Raw genomic sequence first — 22,757 nt, 5'->3', positions numbered from 1 at the left:
TCTCACCCTGTGTGCCACCTCCAGCCCTGGGCCAGGACAGCCACCGGATCCAGCCAGGAAAGGGCCCAGCTGTCACCAAGGTCCCCTCCTGCCCCACCAGTGGCCCTGTGGGCCCTGTGCCATCCCATAGCTCCTCTGGGTGGGGAGGAAGACCCCAGAGAGGCACCAACCCCCCACCCCAGATCACCCCTATCACAGGAAGGGTTCTGGGAGCAGCAGGAACTGGGTCAAGAGGTTGGAGGTGAGCAGAGCAGGACCAGAAGCCAGGGAGCAGGAGCTGGGGGAAGGAACCTGAGCAGCAGCAGTGCCCCTCGGGGGGGCAGAACCACCTCTGGGCCACTCCAGGAGTGGCAGCAGGGCTGAGGTTGAGCTGCCTCAAGGTGGGGCAAGACCCAGAACCTTCTTCCTGAGGGCTCCTGGGGTCCAGCCTCCCCCCCGTCCCCCCCCAGCTCAGCTGACAGAGCCCTGGGGGGGTCCCAATCCTCTCCCCCAGGCAGGAGGCACCAGGGGGGCTTTATTTAAAAATACTTTTATGTACAGGAGTGGCAGTGGGGGACAAAGCTGGGGGGCACAGCTCCCCAGGGCAGGCAGGACAGAGCCCTGGAGGGGACAGCACCCTGGGGAGGGTGGCAGAGCTCAGCAGGGGCTGTGGCAGGACCCTGGGCAAGGGGCAGTACAGGACTCTGGGGTGGGGGTGGCAGGAGCCCAGGGAGGGAGTGACAAGGACCTGGTGGGGGTGACAGGACTCCAGGAGGGAAGGGAGAAAGCCCAGGGGGGGACAGGACCTCAGAGTGGGGGTGGCAGTACTCTGGAGGGGACAGGACCCCAGGAAGGAGATGATGAAGCCCTGGGGGATGGGGGGGATGCAACAGGACTCTGGGGAGGGTGACAGAGACCTGGGGGTGGGCAGCAAGAGCCCAGGAAGGAGGTGACAAAGCCCTGGGGTGGGGAGAGGGACAGAGCTCTGGAGTGTGACTGAACACTTGGGGGCTGGGAGGTGAGACAGGACTGAGGAGGGTGACAGAGCTCTGGGGTGTGAGAGGACCCCAGGGAGGGGGTGACAGGACCTGAAGGGAGAAATAGGACCCCAGGAGAGAGGTGACAAAGGCCTGGGGGGTATATGAGACTCTGGGGAGAGGGGACAGTGGCAAGATGCTGGAGGAGGGTGGGAATAGGACCCCAGGGTGGGGTTGACTTGACCCTGGGGGGGTGCAACAGAGCCCTGGGGGGTACCAGGACTCCACATTCAGCATCAGGCAGCAGCAGCAGGGTGGGACAAGGGGCTGGGAGCACTCAGGGCTGGGAGGGGTCTCAGGCTCCATGGCTGCAGCCCCCCCATCTCCAGCTGCTGCCACCAAGGTCCGGCCTCCCTTGCCCAGGCCCCAGAAGTCAGCCAGCAGCTGCAGAGTTGGGGTCACGTAGCCACCACCGCCTCCTCCCCTGGCCACCAGCGTCCCAGCCTGGCCCAGCTGGTGCTGCTGGCACTGAGGGAGGTGCTGGGGGTGAGTAAGGTGCTGGAGCTGCAGGGGGGGGGCAGAAGAACCAGCCCCTAGGTGGATGCCCAGTGGTGGAAGACGTGGTGGCAGTGCCCACGAGGAGCCAACCCAACTATTGCTGTGGTGGGGCTGGGGTGCACCTGGGGTGCCCTGGAGGTGGCCCCCAAGGCTCAGAGGACCCTGACGAGGCGCCCCAGGGTCTCTGCCACCTTCACACGCACGGCAGGGACAGGATCCTTCAGCAGCAGGTTCAGGGCTGCGAGGAGAAGACCGAGAGACAGCTCAGGGGGGGCTGCAGGCCCACGGCCAGCCCCCCTGCACCACGCTGGGCCCCTGCCTGGGGTGAAGCCACCTCCACGGCTGAAGGAAGGAGATCCCAGTGCCAGGGATGCTGAGTGCCCTCTGCAGCCCCAGCCCCTGGCCCACGGGCACCCAAAAGCCTCCTCAGCCCCCCAGGGAGCCGCAGCTCTGCAGCCAGGGGACGTGGCAGCAGCGTGCCGGACGCCTGCCCCCGAGCCGTGGGGCTGGGAGGCCGGTGGTGCCCGGGTTGGAGGGACGGGAAGGGCTCCCTGCGCTGTGGCCCAGCTCCGGAGCCGGGGAGGTTCCTCCTGCCCCAGCCCTGCGCCGAGCGGGGCCCCAGCGCGGGGGGGCCTGGCAGCAGGAGCTGCTCCAGGAGCCGAGCCCCAGGGGGGGCCCCGCGCAGACGCTGCCCGGGCCAAGCCCCCCTCCCTGCACCGTTTCCTAACTCCTGGCCCCGTTCCCGGGAGGAAGAAACGGATCCAGGTGGATTTTCCCCACCAGTAACCAGATCTCCTCCTCTTTTTCCAGTAGCTTGTTTACCAGGAGCCTTCCTCCCCACCCCCGGCTCCTGCTCCCCCCGGCAGCCCCTCGGCATCTCCCCCTGCTGCACCACCGGCCAGTCTGCCGTGATTTACATCCCCATCCCAGCCCCATCCCTGCTCGGATCCACCTCCTGGGGGGGTGGGAGGGGCCGGGTTCCTCAGGTTGGGTTTCAGGCCCGGAGCCCTCCCCAAGCCCAGAAGCTGCCCAGCACCCCCGGCTGCAGGCGGGGGGAGGCTGCCTCCAGCCATTACTCAGCGGCGGCCGAGGCCTGGCGGCTGCGGGGCAGACAGACCCCCCCCCACACCCCTCCCTTCCCCCCTTTTTTTTGGGGGGAAGCAACGGAAAGGACAAATTTTGTCCTTTTTTAGCGTTTCTGGCAGGGGCTCTGGAAGGCTCCGCGAGTTTCCGAGCCGATGAGGTCACCGCCGCGGGGAAAACGGCCCCGAAATCCAGGAAAATGACTTCAGGCTGCTCCTGCTAACTGCCCCCGGCCGGCCGCCGCCCCGCCCCCACCGCGGCAGCCTGCGCCCGCCCCCTCCCCGGGCAGCCTGCGCCCTCCCCCCAGGCAGCCTGCGCCCTCCCCCCCAGGCAGCCTGCGCCCCCCCCCCGAAGGCAGCCTGCATCCCCCCCACCCCCGCCCCGCAGCCTCCTGCGCGGGGATAGCTGCGGCAGGGGATGGAGCCAGCAGCCATGGAGTGGAGCTGCCGGGGGGCCAAGGACTGGGGCCACGGGGCAGAGCCTGGAGCCACCAGCGAAGGGCTGGAGGCATCAGGGATGGAGTGGAGCTACTGGGGGGCTGAGGACTGGGGCCACCCATTATGGGTTGGAGCCAGTGGTGGGCCAAGGAATGGGGCCAACAGCCAAGGACTGGAGCCACCAGGCAGAGGAAGCCAGGGGTGCAAGCAGCCAACTCACCTGAGATGAGTGGGTCCAGGTCCACCTGCTGACAGTGGTCTTCATCCACATGCAGCACAAGGAAGCCTGAAGAAGAATCTCAGGTCAGCTCTTGGTCTGGACAACCAAGTGCTGCTGCAAACCAAGGGCTGTCCATGGGACACCTAAACCATGGCATGGCCTGGTTGTGTGGCAGCACCACACCATGGCCCTCAGCACCACAGCTCCATAGCGTGGAAACCCCTGCAGGGATGGGGACTCCACCGCTGCCCTGGGCAGCCTGGGCCAGGCCTGCACAAGCCTCAAGGGGCAGAAATTCTTCCTCATGGCCAACCTCAACCTCCTCTGGGGCAACCTGAGGCTGCTTCCTCTTGGCACAAGAGCTCTCAGCCCCAGCTGGCTGCAGCCTCCTCTCAGGGACTTGCAGAGAGCCACAGGGTCTCCCCTCAGCCTCCTTTGCTGCAGGCTCCACACCCCCAGCTCCCTCAGCTGCTTCTCACAAGTTCTCCAGACCCTTCCCCAGCTCCATTGTTGTCCTATGGACACCTCCAGCCCCTCAAGGTCCTTCTGGGAATCAGGGGCCCAAAGCTGAGCCCAGTACTCCAGGGGTGGCCTTCCCTGTGCCCCCAGCCCAGGGGCACCATCCCTGCCCTGCTCCTGCTGCCCAGCCTGGGGCTGCTCCAGGCCAGGCTGCTGGTGGCCTTCTTGGCCAGCTGGGCACTCTCTGGCTCCTCTCCAGCTGCTGCCACCAACCCCCCAGGGCCTTTCCCAGCCTCTCTGGCTCCAGTCTGGTTCCTACTGTCCCAGCAGCAGGAGCTGGGCTGCTGCCAGGCCATCCCCTGGCCTGCCTGTGAAGCCTGGGAGCAGGCTGGAGCAGGACTCACCGATGAACATGGGAGCTGCTGCCCGGATGTCCACCCAGCTGCTCTTGAAGTAGAAGAGGTTGGTGGAGATCAGGCGGTTCAGCATCTCTGGGTAACTCTGCATCTAGGGGACACAGAGCCCCCAAGGAGGGCACCTTGGAGCAGAGCTGGCACCACCTCCTGGAAGCCCAAAGACCCTGGGGAGGCTGAGCTCTTGTGCAGACCCAGAGGGCTTTATGGAGGTCAAGGTTGGCCCAAGGGCACTGCTGGGCTTGCAGGAACTTGCTTTGTGAGGCCCCAGAGGAACTTGGGGAGGTGAGGGGGAGCCCAGAAACACTTCTGAGCTTGGAGGACCTGCTTTGTGCAGACCCAGAGGACCCTGGGGGAAGCCAAAGCCAGCCAGAAAACACTCTTGGGTTTGAGAGGACCTGCTCTAGGTGGGTCCAGAGGGCCTCATGGACATTGTGAAGGCTGAGGCCAGCCCAGGAACACTCCTGAGGCTTGGAGGAACCTGCTCTGTGAGGCCCCATGGACCTTGGTGGGGGCAAGGTCAGGCCAGGAACACTCCTGAGGCTTGGAGGAACCTGCCCTGGGTGAACCCAGAGGACATTATGCAGGACAAGATCAGCCCAGGATCAACCTTGGGCTGGGAAGAGCCTCCCTGGGGAGGCCGGTCCGGGGGCGGGGCAGGCCCTCACCAGGTGCTTGCAGACGTGGTTGATGAACTCTCCGTAGTGCAGGCCGCGGTCCTCCCGCAGGTGGTTGAGGAACATCTCCCGCAGGCCCTCGCAGCCCATGCTGGGGCCGCACATGCGCAGGGCGAACTTGCAGGCCTGGGGCACAGGAGGAGGGGAGGAGGCTGCGGCGCCCTCGGCAGCCTCGGCCCCCGCGGGAGAGCCGGGGGGCGGCCGGGAGGGACACTCACCCTGACCACGTCGGGCCTGGGGTCCTGCAGGTGCAGCAGCAGGGTCACCAGCCCGTTGAGGATCTGCTCCAGGAAGACCTCGCCCTGGCCCTCGCTCAGCTTGCTCAGGTTGCCGAAGAGGAGGATGGAGGAGCGGCGCAGGTCAGGCTGCTCCTGGGGGGCACGGGAGCAGGGCTCAACGGGGACCAACCTGCTGGGCAGTGCCCCCCACCCACCGGCCTGCTCCCCCCCCCCCCACCAGCCTGCTCCTCAGGCTGGGAGAGCATCAGAGGAGCAAGAGCCACCCTTGGCAGTGCCTCCCCAGGCTGCCCTGGGCTGGCTGGAGAGGATTCCTCACCACAGCCCTTCCACAGCTCCAGCCCAGCTTCCAGCCACCATCATCTCCCTTTGCCCCTGCTGCTCTAGAGCCCACCACCAGCCGAGCAAGGAGCTCCCAGGAGGTGCTGGAGACCAAGATGAAGGATGGAGGCCTCCAGCTCTTGCAAGGGGCAGAGCAGTGGCACAGAGCTGGGGAGGGAGCTGGGCTGCAGCTGTGCTGGGAAGAGGGAGCAGGACAGAAGGTGACTCCTCTCAAAGCTGGACCATGGACCATGGACCATGGCCAAGCTAAGGACAAGGCTCAAGCCCAGGGACAGGCTGTGGGCTGAGCAGAAGCTTCCAGCTTCCTTGTGGAGATGCTGGAGGGGTCTGGGGGATGGACACAGACTAGGACAGACACCCAGAGAGGACATCTCCTCCCTCTGCCCTCGCTGTTATCCCAGCAGCATCCCCACCAGCAGAGCTTCCAGCTCAGAAGTCATGGTGCAAGGAGGCAGCTCAACAGGCTCCTCCACTTCCCAGTGAGAGCACCCTGACCTCTACCCCCAAGCCCCACCTGCACCCAGGGGGATGCCCTGAAGCAGCTGAGCAGCTTCCTCCTGCTGCCCCCACCCCTGTGGCCTGGGCAGCAGGCTGTGGGTGGGCAGAGCAGCCCGGCCCAGCCTTACGCTGTCGAAGAAGGGCCGGATCCTGATGGCGATGTGCAGCAGCATGGACTGGATGTCCCTCTGCTCCAGGTGCTCCAGGAGCTTGGAGAGACTGGACATGGCCTCAAGGGCAACCAGGTTGTGGGGGTCATCTTTGTCATCCATACCATTGACCATGGAGGCCAAGAGCTTGGCTCCATGTTTCCTGACCTGCAAGGGAAGGGTGGAGAAGAGGTCCTTGTAGGCTGAGCCTGGGGGGCCTTGGGAAGACACACTCCCTAAGGCAGAAGATGCTCTTCTCCAGGCTAAGCAGCTCCAGGTCCCTCAAGCTTCCATTCTCAGAGTCTTCTCAGCAGCTCCCTCTCCCCTGGGCTGGGCCAGGGGGTTGTTGCCCCCACCCCAGGGTCAGAACCCTCCCCCTGCCCTGGCTGAACTGCAGGAGGTTCCTCTGCCCACCTCCAGCCTGGGCAGCTCTGGCTGGCTGGCAGCAGAGCCTGCAGGGTGTCAGCACTGCTCCCAGTCTGGATCAGCAGTGAAGTGGTTGAGGGCCCACAGTGTCCCTTCCTTGAGGTTGCTGATGGGGGTGTTGAGCAAGACTGGGCCCAGAAGTGAGCCCTGGGGAGCAGCTGCTGGCTCCAAGCTCCTGCTCCCACCCAGCCCTGGTCACCTTCTCCGGTGCCCCCGAGGCGATGTTGCCGAGCCCTCGCAGCGCCAACATCCTGACCAGGGTGCAGCTGTCCTTCTGCCTCCCTGTCATGCTGTCCATCATGGTCTCCAGCAGCATCAGGTCATTCACCACGTTGCTGTTGAGAAGCTGAAGGAGAAGAGAGGCTCAGCACGAAGAGGACAATGGCCCCAGGGACCACAATGGAGCTGATGGCTGAGCTTTGGGTGCTCCTGCCCCTTCCAACCATGGAAGAGCCTTGGGAGACCTGGCTTGGCCTCTCCAGCTCCCCTCAGACCTTGACTTGAGGACCCAAGGAGAGGATCTGGCCAGAACACCTGAGCTGAGCAGCTGAGCAGAGGACCTGAGCAGCAAATCTGAACTGAGGACCCAAGCTGAAGGTGCTGAGCTGAGAAGCCAACCCTCACCTCCTGCCTTTGGAGCTGGTGGGGGGGGCAATCTCAGCCACTTGCTTCTCCTCCTCCCCCCAGCTCCAGGCCAAGGCCAAGCTGCTATTTTCAACCCTGGAAGGCTGAGGAGAAGCCAAGCAGGCTCCAAAGCTGGAGCAGATTCTGGGATGGCCTCCAAGAGCTGGGCCTGGCAGCTCCTCCAGCCAAGCAGAACATCAAAACACTTCATCCTGGGCTGCTGAAGCAGCTGAGAAGTTAGAAGGTGGTTTGTGAGGTGGGGGGAGGACACGAGGAGCTGGGGTTGTTGGCACCAGCAGCTCCTTTATGTAACCAAAGCTGCTGGAGCAGCCCAGGGCTGGCAGGCTGGGAGAGATGGAGTTACAGTCTGCTGGCCACCACCAGGAGCTGGGGAGAGGGCTTGAGTCACCTCATTCCTTCAGGGGGTACGTCAGGAGCCAGCCACGGTTTGCTGGCTCACGGCAAGGATGTGGTCAGGGCTGGAGGCCTGCAAGAGCTTCTCTGCCACCCCCTGGAACTGAGGGTCACAGAATGCCCCAGTCCCAGCCTGGGAGGGCTGGAGCTCACCCAGGGCAGCCCCCTGCTCCAGCAGGGGCACCCCCAGCAGGTGCCCAGGATCCCCAGGCCCAGCTGCCTTTGCAAGCTCTCCACACAAGGAGACTCCACAACCTCTCTGGGCAGCCTGCTCCAGGGCTCAGAAGCCTCCAAGCCAAGAGGTTGCTCCTGAGGGAACCTCCTGGCTTCCACTTTGTGCCTGCTGCCCCTTGGCCTGGCCCTGGCCACCACTGGCAAGGGGCTGGCCCCAGCCTCTTGTCCCCCAGCCTGCAGATGCTGAGAAGATTCCCTCTGAGTCCTCTCCTGCCCAGGCTCAGCAGCCCCAGGTCCCTCACTCTTCCCTCCTCAGAGTCTTCTCAGCAGCTTCCCAGCCTGCAGTGGCCTCTGTGCAGCAGTTGCCAGTCTGTGAGCTGGGGAGCCCAGCCCTGGCCCCAGTTGTGCAGCTGTGTGCTGAGCAGGGCAGAGCAGAGGGGCAGGAGAACCTCCCTTGTCCTGCTGGCCACACTCTGCTGCATGTCCCCAGGGGAGCCTTGGCCTTCTTGGCCACCTTGCTGGCTGATGGGGACCTTGTTCCCCCCCAGCACTCCCAGTTCCTTCCCAGCAGCTCCCCCTCTCCTCAGGACTGAGCCAAGGGGCTGTTGTACCCTCCCCCTGCCCTGGCTGAAGCTCAGGAGGTTCCTCTGCCCACGTCTCCAGCCTGGGCAGCTCTGGCTGGGTGGCACAGAGCCTGCAGGGTGTCAGCACTGCTCCCAGCTTGAACCAGCAGTGAAATGGTTGAGTGCCCCCAGTGTCCCTTCCTTGAGGGTGCTGATGGAGGTGTTGAGCAAGACTGGGCCTAGAACTGACCCCTGGGGAGCACCACAAGCTCCAGGCCTCCCAGCTAGACCCTACCCCATTGACCACACCCCCCCTGAGCCCCATCCATCCTTCAGCCCATTCTCACCTCTCACCCAACCCCCTGAGATGAGCTTCCCCAGGAGGACCTTCTGGGGGCCAGCACCCACAGCCTCCTGCAGCCAGGGAAGGGGTTGGGAGGTGGAGGAGGCCAAGCAGGAGCCAGGTGAAGCTCAGCCTTCGTAGTGCTTGCTCTGGCAGCAGGCAGGGGAGGCCGGGAGGGGGGCTGGGAGGAGCCAAGCTGCCCTGCCAGGCTCACCTCGGCGAAGAAGGCAGTGGTGGTGACCCTCTGGCTCTCGAAGATGCTGCTGAGGCTGGGCAGGAGGTTCTTCACCACCAGGGGCAGCCGCGGGCCTGCCAGCCGTGCCATGGCCCTGCCAACACAGGGACACCTCTCAGCTGCTGGCTGCTGTTGCTCTGGCCCCTCAGGGAGCTGCTCAGCTGCATGCCCTGGCTGCTGGCTGCTGCTGCTCTGGCCCCTCAGGGAGCTGCTCAGCTGCTGCCTGCTGCTGCTCTGGCCCCTCAGGGAGCTGCTCAGCTGCTGCCTGCTGCTGCTCTGGCCCCTCAGGGAGCTGCTCAGCTGCTGCCTGCTGCTGGCTGCTGCTGCTCTGGCCCCTCAGGGAGCTGCTCAGCTGCTGCCTGCTGCTGGCTGCTGCTGCTCTGGCCCCTCAGGGAGCTGCTCAGCTGCATGCCCTGGCTGCTGCCTGCTGCTGCTGCCACTGCCACCTGGGAGGGCTTCTGAGCAAGCTGCTGAGACCCAGCTGAGCAGCAGCTCACATTGTGAGGTGCTGGCACCATGCCCTGTGCCACGGGGGCATCTGGGCTCTTCCAAGCCCCAGCTGGGTTTTGAGCACCATGAGGAGCAACAGGAGGTCCAGGGGCAGCCCTAGGGAGCTTGGGAGGGCTGGGAGCTGCCTCTGCTGTCCATCTGTCCCACCCCCACCTCCTGCCAGCCTACAGAACCAGCATGGTGACACCCAGGCCGCAAAAGCCGGTGGCACCAGCCTGGCACTGCCCTCTCCTGCCACCTGCTTGCCTGAGAAGGACCAAGCCCATGCCTGGTGCTGGGCAGCCTGGCAGGAGACTGCTCTGCTGGAGCTTGGCCAGAAGGTTTTGTTTTGGCTGAGGCTCTGCAGCTTTGGGAGCTCCACTGGAGGACTTCTGCAGAGTCTGGAAAATCCCAAACCGCTCCTCAGGCAGCCAGGAGCTATTCCAGGGCTGGGTGGAGGGACAGAGAAGTCCCCAGCTGAACCAGGATCTGCTGCACCGTGGACCTCAGCTCATCCCATCCAACCCCCTGCTCCAGCAGGGGCACCCCCAGCAGGTGCCCAGGATCCCCAGGCCCAGCTGCCTTTGCAAGCTCTCCACACAAGGAGACTCCACAACCTCTCTGGGCAGCCTGCTCCAGGGCTCAGAAGCCTCCAAGCCAAGAGGTTGCTCCTGAGGGAACCTCCTGGCTTCCACTTTGTGCCTGCTGCCCCTTGGCCTGGCCCTGGCCACCACTGGCAAGGGTCTGGCCCCAGCCTCTTGTCCCCCATCCTTTAGCTCTTGCTGAGCATTGATCAGATCCCCTTCTCAGGCTGCTCTCCTCGAGGCTCCACAGCCCCAGGGCTCTCAGCCTTTCCTCCTCAGCCCCAGGCCCCCTGCAGCTTCTCAGCCTCCACTGGAAGAGATGTGGGAGAAGGCCCAGGGGAAGGGGGTGTGGGAGAAGCCCCGTGGGGAGGAGGTGTGTGGGTGAATTCCTGGGGGGGGGGAGCTGTGCAGGTGAGCCCCGGGGGGGGAGCTGTGCAGGTGAGCCCCGGGGGGGGAGCTGTGCGGGTGAAGCCCCGGGGGGGGAGCTGTGCGGGTGAAGCCCCGGGGGGGGAGCTGTGCGGGTGAGCCCCGGGGGGGGAGCTGTGCGGGTGAAGCCCCGGGGGGGGAGCTGTGCGGGTGAAGCCCCGGGGGGGGAGCTGTGCGGGTGAAGCCCCGGGGGGGGAGCTGTGCGGGTGAGCCCCGGGGGGGGAGCTGTGCGGGTGAATTCCCGGGGGGGGGAGCTGTGCGGGTGAGCCCCGGGGGGGGGGGGAGCTGTGCGGGTGAATTCCCGGGGGGGGGAGCTGTGCGGGTGAATTCCCGGGGGGGGGAGCTGTGCGGGTGAATTCCTGGGGGGGGGAGCTGTGTGGGTGAATTCCTGGGGGGGGAGCTGTGCAGGTGAGCCCCGGGGGGGGAGCTGTGCGGGTGAATTCCCGGGGGGGGGAGCTGTGCAGGTGAGCCCCGGGGGGGGGGAGCTGTGCGGGTGAATTCCCGGGGGGGGGGAGCTGTGCAGGTGAGCCCCGGGGGGGGAGCTGTGCGGGTGAATTCCCGGGGGGGGGGAGCTGTGCGGGTGAATTCCTGGGGGGGGGGAGCTGTGCGGGTGAAGCCCCGGGGGGGGGGAGCTGTGCGGGTGAGCCCCGGGGGGGAGCTGTGCGGGTGAATTCCCGGGGGGGGGAGCTGTGCAGGTGAGCCCCGGGGGGGGAGCTGTGCGGGTGAATTCCCGGGGGGGGAGGTGTGCGGGTGAGCCCCGGGGGGGGAGCTGTGCGGGTGAATTCCCGGGGGGGGGAGCTGTGCGGGTGAGCCCCGGGGGGGGGAGCTGTGCGGGTGAGCCCCGGGGGGGGGAGCTGTGCGGGTGAATTCCTGGGGGGGGAGCTGTGCAGGTGAGCCCCGGGGGGGGAGCTGTGCGGGTGAATTCCCGGGGGGGGAGCTGTGCGGGTGAATTCCTGGGGGGGGAGCTGTGCAGGTGAGCCCCGGGGGGGGAGCTGTGCGGGTGAATTCCTGGGGGGGGGGGAGCTGTGCGGGTGAATTCCTGGGGGGGGGGAGCTGTGCGGGTGAAGCCCCGGGGGGGGGAGCTGTGCGGGTGAGCCCCGGGGGGGAGCTGTGCAGGTGAGCCCCGGGGGGGGGAGCTGTGCGGGTGAGCCCCGGGGGGGGAGCTGTGCGGGTGAAGCCCCGGGGTGGGAGCTGTGCGGGTGAAGCCCCGGGGGGGGAGGTGTGCGGGTGAGCCCCGGGGGGGGGAGCTGTGCGGGTGAATTCCCGGGGGCGGGGAGCTGTGCGGGTGAAGCCCCGGGGGGGGAGCTGTGCGGGTGAGCCCCGGGGGGGGGAGCTGTGCGGGTGAAGCCCCGGGGGGGGAGCTGTGCGGGTGAGCCGCGGTGCGAGGCGCAGGCGCTGCCCCTACCCGGCGAGCAGGGCGACGCCGTCGTGGTGCCTCTCCGGAGCCGCCAGCAGGTCCCAGCCGCCGGCGCTGCCCACGGCCCTGGCCACCTCCTCGCTGCCGCCTCGAGTCAGCATCACCTGCAGCGTCTCCACGGCGCAGCTGGGGGGCAGAGGGGGGACTGGAGAGGGGCAGGAGCCCTGCCCGGGTGGCAGGGGCCCCACAAGAGCCTGCAGGGCGCTGGGACCCGGGGGGAGCCCCCAGGAGCCGCAGGGGGGGGCCCGGGAGGGTGCAGGCGAGGCCAGCGCTGGGTCCCACCTCTCAAACAGCTGGAGGTGAGGCTCTGGACCCTCCCCAGGCTGGGGAACAGCCCCTGCCACACCAGCTCTGAGGGCAGACCTTGTGGCTCTTTGCAAGTCCCTGAGAGGAGGCTGCAACCAGCTGGGGCTGAGAGCTCTTGTGCCAAGCATTGGGCCAAGAGGAAGCAGCCTCAGGTTGCCCCAGGGGAGGTTGGGGTTGGCCATGAGGAAGAATTTCTGCCCCTTGAGGCTTGTGCAGGCCTGGCCCAGGCTGCCCAGGGCAGTGCTGGAGTCCCCAGCCCTGGGGGCTTTCCAAGCTGTGGTGCTGAGGGCCATGGTTTGGTGCTGCCCTGGCAGTGCTGGGTCACTGGTTGGACTCCAGGAGCTCAAATGTCTCTTCTGAACCCACCCCACCCCCTGACCTCTGCAGCTTGCTCAGCTCTGCTGGCAGCCCAGCCTGGCAGAGGCCTCCAGCTGCTCTCAGCCTCCCTGCCCCATGAAGGCCCCAGGCCAGCCAGGAGTTGATTGCTAATTAAAGAGCAGCCCTGGGCAGAAACACCCTCCCAGCAGCTGCCCACACCCCTCCCCTGGTGTTCCTGAGCTGGAGCCTGCTCCCATGGACCTCTGGAGCTTGGCAGCTGCAGGCAGCCCCAGCTGCCCCCAGGCAGGGCTGACCTAATGCTCCTGTGACCAGCCAGCACAGCCCAGTTCTCCCAGCCCACTGCTGGTGTTCCTGCAGCCCCTCCCTGCCAAAGCCAACTGCAATCACTCCAGCAATGGAGACCCAGCTCTTGCCCTGTCCTGAGGACCAACAGACACTCCTGCAGAGCAAGGACCATGCACGAGTTTGGCTTGAAAGGACCTCTGGAGCTCACCCAGAGCAGCCCCCTGCTCCAGCAGGGGCACCCCCAGCAGGTGCCCAGGATCCCCAGGCCCAGCTGCCTTTGCAAGCTCTCCACACAAGGAGACTCCACAACCTCTCTGGGCAGCCTGCTCCAGGGCTCAGAAGCCTCCAGGCCAAGAGGTTGCTCCTGAGGGAACCTCCTGGCTTCCAGCTTGTGCCTGCTGCCAGTTGTGCAGCTGTGTGCTGAGCAGGGCAGAGCAGAGGGGCAGGAGAACCTCCCTTGTCCTGCTGGCCACACTCTGCTGCATGTCCCCAGGAGCCCCTTGGCCTTCTTGGCCACCTTGCTGGCTGATGGGGCCCCCAGCACTCCTGGTCCCTTCTCCTTGGAGCTGCTTCCCAGCTGCTCTCCCCCTCTCCTGCACTGGTAGAGGAACTGAGAAGCCCAAGGGGAGCTCCTGACTCAAGGCAGCTCCTCCAGGGCAGATGCTTGAAGCTGAGGAGTCCAAGGTTTAGCTTTTTCCACTACATTCTGTAGACACTTCCTTCCTCTCCAAGCCAAGCCCAGCTCTTCCAGCCTCTCCTTCCTGCCAAGGGATCATGTTCACCTTGACCAGCTCCCTTTGGCATCTCAACATCATGAAGAAGTTGGAATTGAAGATGAGGACAGGAAATGACTTTGCTATTGGACCCTGCTCCTGGGCCCAGGCTGGAATTTCACATCTCAGACACTGCTGCAGGCAGTGTGGGACCAAGAGCCATCAATCAGGGATGGCTTCAGCCATGGAGACCCTGCCTGCACCCAGTGGAGGAGCAGGAGAAGGCTCAGAGCAGCACCACATCCCCTGCCCCATGGCACAGCCCCGCTCCTCAGAACCAGAGGACATCTCTGGGGACACCTGGACAAGAGGTGGCTGCTCTGCCCCAACATCTGCCCCAGCAAGAGGAGGGCAGAGGAGCAAACCCGAGGCAGCAGGTGCTGGGAGAAGCACTGAGGGACCTGTTCACCTTCTCAGGGGCACAGACACCCTGTGGCCCCCCAGCGCTGGGGGCAGCCCTGGCCATGCAGTCGTGGGCTGGAACCAACAGCAAAGTGCTGGCAGCACAACCCTGGCCAGCTCCACCCAGCAAGGCCCAGGAGCAGGCTGCTCACTTTGATGTGAGGGGAGATGGAGCCTGGAGCTGAGGCAGAAATCCTGCCCTGGGAGGGTGTGGAGAGCCTGGCCCAGGCTGCCCAGAGAGGTGGGAGATGGCCCAGCCCTGGAACCATCCCAGGTCAGCTTGGTTGGGGCTGTGAGCAGCCTGCTGTGGCTGGAGATGTCCCTGCTGGGTGCAGGGGGTTGGACTGGAGGAGCTTTGAAGCTCCAGGCTGAATTATTTTGTGATTCACTGAATGCCAGCCTGGTGTGGTGTGCAGGGAGCTCTGGGGCTCACCCAGGGCAGTCCCCTGCTCCAGCAGGGGCACCCCCAGCAGGTGCCCAGGATCCCCAGGCCCAGCTGCCTTTGCAAGCTCTCCACACAAGGAGACTCCACAACCTCTCTGGGCAGCCTGCTCCAGGGCTCAGAAGCCTCCAAGCCAAGAGGTTGCTCCTGAGGGAACCTCCTGGCTTCCACTTTGTGCCTGCTGCCCCTTGGCCTGGCCCTGGCCACCACTGGCAAGGGGCTGGCCCCAGCCTCTTGTCCCCCAGCCTGCAGATGCTGAGAAGATTCCCTCTGAGTCTTCTCCTGCCCAGGCTCAGCAGCCCCAGGTCCCTCACTCTTCCCTCCTCAGAGTCTTCTCAGCAGCTTCCCAGCCTGCAGTGGCCTCTGTGCAGCAGTTGCCAGGCTGTGAGCTGGGGAGCCCAGCCCTGGCCCCAGTTGTGCAGCTGTGTGCTGAGCAGGGCAGAGGGGCAGGAGGATCTTCTGGTTTGTGTCCCCCTGACGCCATTTGGAGCTCAGACACTGCTGAAGGTGCAGCACTCCTTGCTGGCTCCTCCTCCTGTCCCATGGAGACAGCCAGCTGCTTCCAGCCTCCTGCAGCTGTCCCCATGTGGTGGGATCAGGTCTGGCCTTGACCTGCTGCCTGCTGCTCCAGGACTGGCTGAGGGGGAAGAGCAGGCTGAGGACAGCCAGCTGTGGCTGCACCAGCCTAAAGCCACCAAGGATCTGCTCCTGCTGGGGGATCTGCATGAAGCTGCCTCAGCTGGCCTCTCTTCACCATGGGGATGTGACAACTGAGATGCCAAGTGCTGCCAGAGGCTCCTCTGCTGGCTCTGTGCCTTCCTCCAAGGGATTTTTTTATCCCAAGTCCAATCATGGTCTAGAAAACATCCAAGCCTGGAAGCCCACAAGAGGCTGAGGCTGGAAAGCAGGGAGGAGATTCCTCCCCATGGGCCAGCCTCAGCTCCAGGAGAACCTTGAGCTGGTGGCTGGAGAAGCAGCTCCCAAGACCCTCAGTGAGCCTTCAGCACCTCCTGTCATCACTGCTGTGGATGTTGGTTTAACCCCAACACCTCCATAAAGTGCTTTGAAGGTAGTGCAGGTAGCAGGCTCCCACCCAGCACCTGTCCAGCCTGGCCTGGGCCATCTCCCACCTCCCTGGGCAGCCTGGGCCAGGCCCTCCACACCCTCCCAGGGCAGGATTGCTTCCTCAGCTCCAGCCTCCATCTTCCTCTTCCAGTTCAAGCCCAGCACCCCTGCTCCCACCACCACCACACCTGCTGAGGAAGGTCCCTCCCCAGCTCTCCTGGAGACCCCCTGAAGCCCTGCAAGGCCACCAAAACTTCTCTGGAAGCCTTCTCCAGGCTGGACAGCCCCAGCTCAGCTGGTCATAGACTAGTTGAGGTTAGGAGAGACATTAAAGATGACGGATGCCAACCAGTGACCCAGCACTGCCAGGGCAGCACCACACCATGGCCCTCAGCACCACAGCTCCAGGGCTTTGAGACCCCTGCAGGGATGGGGACTCCAGCACTGCCTTGGGCAGCCTGGGCCAGGCCTGCACAAGCCTCAAGGGGCAGAAATTGTTCCAACCCCAACCTCCCCTGGGGAACTTTAAGGCCACTTCCTCTTGGCCCAACACTTGGCCCAAGAGCTCTCAGCCCCCCCCCCGGCTGCAGCCTCCTCTCAGGGACTTGCAGAGAGCCACAAGGTCTCCCCTCAACCCCACCCCCACCCCAAGGGCTCCCTTGCCCTTCTCTGGACACTTCCAGCCTCTCAAGGCCCAAAGCTGAGCTCAGCAATCCAGGGGTGGCCTCCCCAGTGCTCCCAGCCCAGGGACACCATCCCTGCCCTGCTGCTGCTGCCCAGCCTTGGGCTGCTCCAGGCCAGGCTGCTGGTGGCCTTCTTGGCCCCCTGGGCACTCTCTGGCTCCTCTCCAGCTGCTGCCTCTAACCCCCCAGGGCCTTTCCTCCCAGGCACTTTCCAGCCCCTCTGGCCCCAGCCTGGAGCCTTCCTGGCCTTGGTGGTAGCCAAGGGCAGGACCTGGCACTTGGCCTTGGTCAAGCTCATCCCATTGGCCTCACCCAGCCAGCCTGGCCAGGTTCCTCCTGTCCCCATTCCCACTGACACAACAAGGCCAGAAGCTTTCTCTTTCATCCTCCCTCCTCAATCACTCACCCACCCCCAACAAGCTCAGGCAGCCCTGAGGAGGCCCCACCACAACCCCTCCTTAAGACCAATGGGGCACTTTGTGGGTGGCTGTGGCCATGGCCCAGTCCTCCACTTCTCTTCCCAAGCTCCACAGCTGCTGACTGATCACTTCCCAGTTTGGAGACTGTCCTGCAGAAGCAACCCCACCAGCCCCCACCCCCTAGACCCTCCACCCAGCAGAGCTCAGGCTCTTTGGCCACCACAGCAGCATGCAGGAGGCTGTGTGAAGACCAAAGGAGCTCTACATGGGGTGGTGGAACCAGCTTGGTGGTACCTGCAGGGATGAAGGCTCCTGAGAGCAGGGCCCTGGCTGCTGCCCCTCCTCTCCTTGCTCTGCAGGTTCTTGGGGAGCTGCACACCCAGGGTGCTGCTGACACGCAGCAGCAGGGTCACAAAGAGGGCTGGGTAGAGGTCCAGGACTGCTGGGGCAGCCTCTGGAGCAGACATGATCTCATACAGAGCAGATATCACCTGCAGAGGGGAGGAGGAGAGCATTAGCAGGGGATCTCCACACACCCCCCACCACAGCTGGGAGGCTTTCTGGTCCTTCCTGCCACACTGAGTCCACCAAAGCATCATCTGCCTCTTGGGGGAGCCTCTCTGTATCCTGCAGGGACCTCTGGGTGCTGCTCAGGGCAGCTGGGGGAGGTCCAAGGGGTGGCTTTGGGGAAGGAGAAGAGCTCCAGGAGAACTCCAAGAGGGCAGGAGACAATGCTCAGAGAAGGAGGCATGAAGAGGGGGGTTGAAAGCTCCTGATGCTCCCCAGGGCTCAGTTCTGAGCCCAGCCTTGGCCAACATCTTCCTCAACAATGTCAATGAAGGGACACTGGGGGCCCTCAGCCACTTCACTGGTAGCCCAAGCTGGGAGCAGTGCTGACACCCTGCAGGCTCTGCTGCCAGCCAGCCAGAGCTGCCCAGGCTGGAGAGGTGGGCAGAGGAACCTCCTGAGCTTCAGCCAGGGCAAGGGGAAGGTCCTGACCCTGGGGACAGGGCAACAATCCCCTGGCCCAGACCAGGGGAGGCAGGGAGCTGCTGGGCAGCAGCTGGGAATGCTGGGGGGGGAACAAGGTCACCATGGGACAGCAAAGTGGCCAAGAAAGCCAAGGGCCCCCGAGGGGCATTCAGCAGACCAGTGGCCAGCAGGACAAGGGAGGGCCTCCTGCCCTGCTCAGGTTACAGCTGAGTGACCCTGCTGCTGGAGCAGGGGGGCTGCCCTGGCTGAGCTCCTGAGGTCCCTTCCCACCCCACCAGGCTGGGCTCCAGTGCAGAGCTGAGCATGGATGGGAGAAGGAGCAGTAGAAGGAAAAGAAGGAGGAGAAGGAGGTAAGGAAGAGGAGGAGGGGTGGCTTTCAGAGCTGCTGATCCTGACCCATCTGTGTTTGGTCCTTGGGAGGAAAAGGAGGAAATTTTCACAGCTGCTTTCCTGCTCCAGGAGCTGCCAAGCTGGGCTCTGGCTGCTCTGAAGCCCCAAGTGGGGACCCCCTCAGGGGGGACACCTGAGAGGCTCTTTACGAGGCGGTGCTGGGCCCCTGCCAAGAGCCCAGGCCTGGCACAAACCCTGGCCAAAAAATGAGGGGGAAAAAAGCCTTTTCCAACAAAAAAAACCCTGTGCAGGTGTTGGTGGTGGGCTGGGGAGGGGGAGCAGAGGACTCACAGCCAGGGGCAGCAGGGTGGCGACGCGCTCGGTGCCGCTGCCCAGCAGGAAGCTCTTGCTCTCCTTGTAGGGCACGTCCCGGCTCATCCTCTCCAGCAGCTGCTCCAGGATCTGCCTGGTCAGGGTGGGCTCAGTGGCCAGGGACCTCCACATGGTGCAGGTGTGGCTGGAGGACAGGAGAGGGCACAGGCAGAGTTGCTTTGGCACCGGTGAGGGCAGCTGGTTCAAGGAGCGGCAGGAAGTGCCGGGCCCCTGTGCCAGGGCACACCCTGGGGGTGGCACCACCACACCAACAGCATGGCCAACACCAGCGTGGGGGGCAACTCCCAGCAGGAAAGATGTCCTGGGGGGCAAATCCCCGTGGCAGAACCCATCCTGGGGGGCAAATCCCAGTGGCAGAGTCACCCTAGGGGGAAAATCCCAGTGGCAGAGCCAACCTGGGAAGCAAATCCCAGTGGCAGAGCCACCCTAGGGGGCAAATCCCAGTGGCAGAGCCACCCTAGGGGGCAAATCCCAGTGGCAGAGCCACCCTAGGGGGCAAATCCCAGTGGCAGAGTCCAACCTGGGGGGCAAACTCCCATCAAAAGAGCTCATCCTGGGTGGCTCACAGGAGCTGTGTGCCAGGAGTGGCTTTCTGGCCATCTCCAGTGACCCCAGAAGCCACCCAACAACTCAACCCCCCCAGAGACCTCCTGGACATGCCAACCCTGCCCACTCTGGCAGGAGTGGGGCAGCAGGTCTGGTAGATGGAAAAGGAGGAGACCATCTCCTCAAGGCTCACCCAGAGGGTGGGTGCCCCAGGAAACCAGCCCAAGCAGCTCAGGCACGCTGGGCTCCCTGGGAGCAGCTTTTCCCCAGCAGAGCTTCGAGCATCCCAAGGAAGCTCCCGTTGGGAACTACTGCTATTAGGGGCCAAGGGCTGAGCTGCAGCTGAGATGAAAGCTCTCCTGCAGCCCAGGCAGCGAGGAGGTGCCAAGGGCACTGCAGCAGAGCAGGGCAGGACCTGTCAAAGGGCAGGGAGGTGCCCAGCAGGCTGGAGACCACCACGCTCTTGTGCTGGGCAGCCAGGATGTAGACAGTCTGCTGGGCAGCCTTCCGGATGTGCTCCTCATCCACCTCCTCCAGCTTGCTGTGGATGATGCTCATGATGTCAGGCACCTGCAGGGAGAGGAGATGGCATCTAGCTGGGGGCTGGGGACCTGGGGTCAACCATGGAATCAGAGCATTGTCAGGGTTGGAAGGCACCTCAAGGATCAGCCAGGTCCAACCCCCCTGCCACACCTCACACCACAGCAGGTTGCTCACAGCCACCTCCAGCCTGGCTGCAAACACCTCCAGGCAGGAGGCTTCCACCACCTCCCTGGGCAACCTGTGCCAGGCTCTCACCACCCTCATGGGGAAGAGCTTCCTAACATGCAGTCTGAACCTACTCATTTCTACCATCACAGCCACTCCCCTCAGCAGCAGTCCAAGCAGGGTGTGGGACATCAGGAGACAAGAGATGGGCAGAGCATCACCCCTGGGTGGCTCAGGGAGGCCTCCACGTTCACTGGTGGTTGCAGGACCTCCATGGAAGTCAAGGATGCTTCCCCCAGAAGAGGGAGAAGGCTGCAGAGCATTCCCAGGGGGAAGAACCACCTCTGAGGACATCACTGAGCTCCAGCCTCCTGGCATGGCTGGAAAGTACCCAGTGGGAAAGGCTCTGGGGGGTTGGGAGCAGTGATGTGTGTGCCCAGGTGGCCAAGAGGGCCACCAGCAGCCTGGCCTGGAGCAGCCCCAGGCTGGGCAGCAGGAGCAGGGCAGGGATGGTGCCCCTGGACTGGGGGCACTGGGGAGTCCACCCCTGGAGTGCTGGGCTCAGCTTTGGGCCCCTGACTCCCAGAAGGACCTTGAGGGGCTGGAGGTGCCCAGAGAGAGAGCTGGGGAAGGGTCTGGAGAAGGAGACCATCACTCCTGACCTTCCCATGCCCATGTGTCCTCTCCACCTTCTGTGCAGCGTGGCTGGAGGCAGCAGCTCCTGGCTCCCCCAGCCCCTGGCTCTCACTCGGGTTGAGGAGTTCAGAGCAGCTCAGGTTACCAGGAGGTCTCAAAGCTCCTCCTGAAACCTCTGGAAGCTCTGGTGGAGCACAGGGCTCCTGGCTGGGAACCTGTCTGGAGGCTTTGAGGGCTTAGAGGTGCTGGACAGGAGGATTGTCTCTAATCCCCCACCTTGAGGGCTCAGCAGTAATTGGAACCACCAGGGCTCCAGCTGCTCCTCAGCTTTGGCTCTGTGCTGCAGCTTCCGCTCAAGTCCTTCCACCACCGCTGAGCCTTCCTCCCCTCTGAGGGATCACTGCAGCTTCCAGGGGTCACTCACAGGCTAGCCCAGCTCCCGAAGCCTGACCCTGCCCTGGGGTCCCTGGGGCACCGAGCTCCACACAGGCAACCTGCTGCCAGATCCTCCCTGAGCTCCCTCCCCACTCGGCCGGCCCCAGCCCTAGGTGTCTCCACACCTTCTGCTCCAGCTCCTCCCAGGAGCCTGCTCCCCAGGCTGCTCTCACTGCCCCGGGGGCAGGCTGGGGCTTAGCACCATGCCCCAGAGAAGCAGGGGAGTGAGGTGGGAAAAGACTTCCAGGATGGTGGAGCTGCCGGAACCTGGAGCAGCCAACGGGGAGCACCCAGAGCCGCCACCGGAGGGCTCAGGGCTGCCGGGGATGCTCCCCGAGCCCAGAGCAGCTGCCGGGGAGTGACTGGAGCCCGGAGCCGCCGTCAGAGCCGCCGGGATGCTCCCCGAGCCCAGAGCAGCCGCTGGGATGCTTCCTGAGCCCAGAGCAGCCGCCGGGGAGTGACTGGAGCCCGGAGCCGCCGCCAGCGCCGCCGGGATGCTCCCCGAGCCCCAAGCCACCACCGGAGCTGCTGGGATGCTCCCCGAGCCCAGAGCAGCCGCTGGGATGCTTCCTGAGCCCAGAGCAGCCGCCGGGGAGTGACTGGAGCCCGGAGCCGCCGCCAGCGCCGCCGGGATGCTCCCCGAGCCCCAAGCCACCACCGGAGCTGCCGGGATGCTCCCCGAGCCCGGAGCCGCCGCCGGGATGCTCCCCGAGCCCCAAGCCACCACCGGAGCCGCCGGGATGCTCCCCGAGCCCCAAGCCACCACCGGAGCCGCTGGGATGCTCCCCGAGCCCAGAGCAGCTGCTGGGATGCTTCCTGAGCCCAGAGCAGCCGCCAGGGAGTGACTGGAGCCCGGAGCCGCCGCCAGCGCCGCCGGGATGCTCCCCGAGCCCCAAGCCACCACCGGAGCCGCCGGGATGCTCCCCGAGCCCAGGGCAGCCGCCAGGATGCTCCCCGAGCCCCAAGCCACCACCGGAGCTGCTGGGATGCTCCCCGAGCCCAGGGCAGCCGCCAGGATGCTCCCCGAGCCCGGAGCCACTGCCGGAGCCGCCACCGAAGCCCTAGCTGGGAGGTTGCCAGGCTACAGAAGCAGGGGAGGTGGCAGACCCTGGCTGGAGCTGCTCCTTCAGAGCTGTGCTGGGAGGCCAGAGCAAGGCCAGGCGGGAGGTGCTCACCTTCTCCTGCAGGACTCCTCCACGCTCCTTGAGCAGGGAGTTGATCATGACGGTGGCTGCTCGGGAGCAGTTCTTGTCAGGGTCCACCAGCCCCTCAAAGAGGGCCAGCAGGAGGCTCATCAGCTGGTCTGGGGGGACACGCTTCCCAACCACCTAGCAGGAGGACAAGAGGAGTCAGGCAGTGTGGTTTGGGCCCCCTCTGAAAAGAGAGGTCCCTGGGATGACACCAGCACAACCTGGAGCAAGGGGCTCCAGCAGCAGCGTTGCCATTCCTTGGCTTGGTGGACTGCAGGAGCATCAGCCAGGAGCCCAAACTGGTGGCAAGAGAGGAGAGCAAGGACCAGGACACTGCCCTAAAAGAGGCCAAGAAGCCACCTGCCCCATGCTATTGGCCAGTAAGTTGGGGAGGGGTTGGGACAACAGCAGAGAGTCATTGTCTCTGCTCTGGCCACCCCCCAGCTGCTGGCAGGCTGCTCCCTCAGGGCTCAGCAGGACCAAAGGATACCACACCAGCTTCTCCAGGACCTTCTGGAGCTGTGCTGCAGAGCTCCCAGCACAGACAGTGGCTGTCAAGGAGAACCTCACCCTCAGCTCAAGAACAGCAGTCATTTTCCATCCTGTCCCTCATCAGCAGAGCCTACATGTTGGCCACATCACTCCTTTCATGGTGGTTTGAGAGTCACACGTGTGACATGTGTGGGTGTGAAGTTGCTCTAAAGGCTCTACCAACACCTCTGGGAGCCCAGAAGTTGCAGGTCCTGAGCCAACCACCTCATGCTCCACAGCAGAGTACAGCCAGAGACAGGACCTCAAGGGGTTCCTTCAGCCAAAAGCTTCTACTGAGGAGCCCAAGGTACCAAACCTTCTACCTTGGAGTGTGCTGGGGCCTCAGGTAGGTCCTGTAGACCACCTTCACTTAAGCTTCTAGGTGACATGGCCAGAAACTCCACAGCAAAGCAAGTTCTTGGCCCCAGCACTGGGAACATTGATGGCTGAAGGGGTCTGATATCCATCAGACCCCTGAGAGGATGCCCCAAGCCATGGCATAAAGCCTTGCCAGTGTCCTTTGTGCTCCTAAAGCATCTGCAGAGATGTCCCCATTGA

The 22,757-nt window shown here is 64.6% G+C and overlaps 1 protein-coding gene across 4 annotated transcripts in view; it reads right to left on the bottom strand.

Moving 5' to 3' along the window:
* Positions 1–235: 235 nt before the first annotated feature.
* The window catches only part of MROH1 (maestro heat like repeat family member 1), a 54,144-nt gene continuing 31,622 nt past the window's right edge, over positions 236–22,757 (bottom strand). For all 4 annotated transcript variants that reach the window (XM_068161088.1, XM_068161090.1, XM_068161089.1 and 1 more), the window contains 13 exons: positions 21,654–21,806; positions 19,115–19,269; positions 18,112–18,277; positions 16,732–16,928; positions 11,712–11,849; positions 8,787–8,901; positions 6,654–6,800; positions 6,008–6,196; positions 5,022–5,174; positions 4,795–4,929; positions 4,118–4,220; positions 3,255–3,320; positions 236–1,752 (listed from right to left, as the gene is read on the bottom strand). In XM_068161088.1, the coding sequence (XP_068017189.1) occupies positions 1,667–1,752; positions 3,255–3,320; positions 4,118–4,220; positions 4,795–4,929; positions 5,022–5,174; positions 6,008–6,196; positions 6,654–6,800; positions 8,787–8,901; positions 11,712–11,849; positions 16,732–16,928; positions 18,112–18,277; positions 19,115–19,269; positions 21,654–21,806 (1,803 nt within the window). In that variant the 3' untranslated portion in view covers positions 236–1,666. The remainder of the gene's footprint in view (positions 1,753–3,254; positions 3,321–4,117; positions 4,221–4,794; positions 4,930–5,021; positions 5,175–6,007; positions 6,197–6,653; positions 6,801–8,786; positions 8,902–11,711; positions 11,850–16,731; positions 16,929–18,111; positions 18,278–19,114; positions 19,270–21,653; positions 21,807–22,757) is intronic.

This window comes from Melanerpes formicivorus, unplaced genomic scaffold (genome assembly GCF_026170545.1).
Source record: "Melanerpes formicivorus ecotype bairdi unplaced genomic scaffold, bMelFor1.0.p_v2 SCAF_56, whole genome shotgun sequence".
Lineage (NCBI taxonomy): Eukaryota > Metazoa > Chordata > Aves > Piciformes > Picidae > Melanerpes > Melanerpes formicivorus.
The sequence above is the reverse complement of the archived record's forward strand: the minus strand, read 5'-3'. Positions and strand labels throughout refer to the sequence as shown.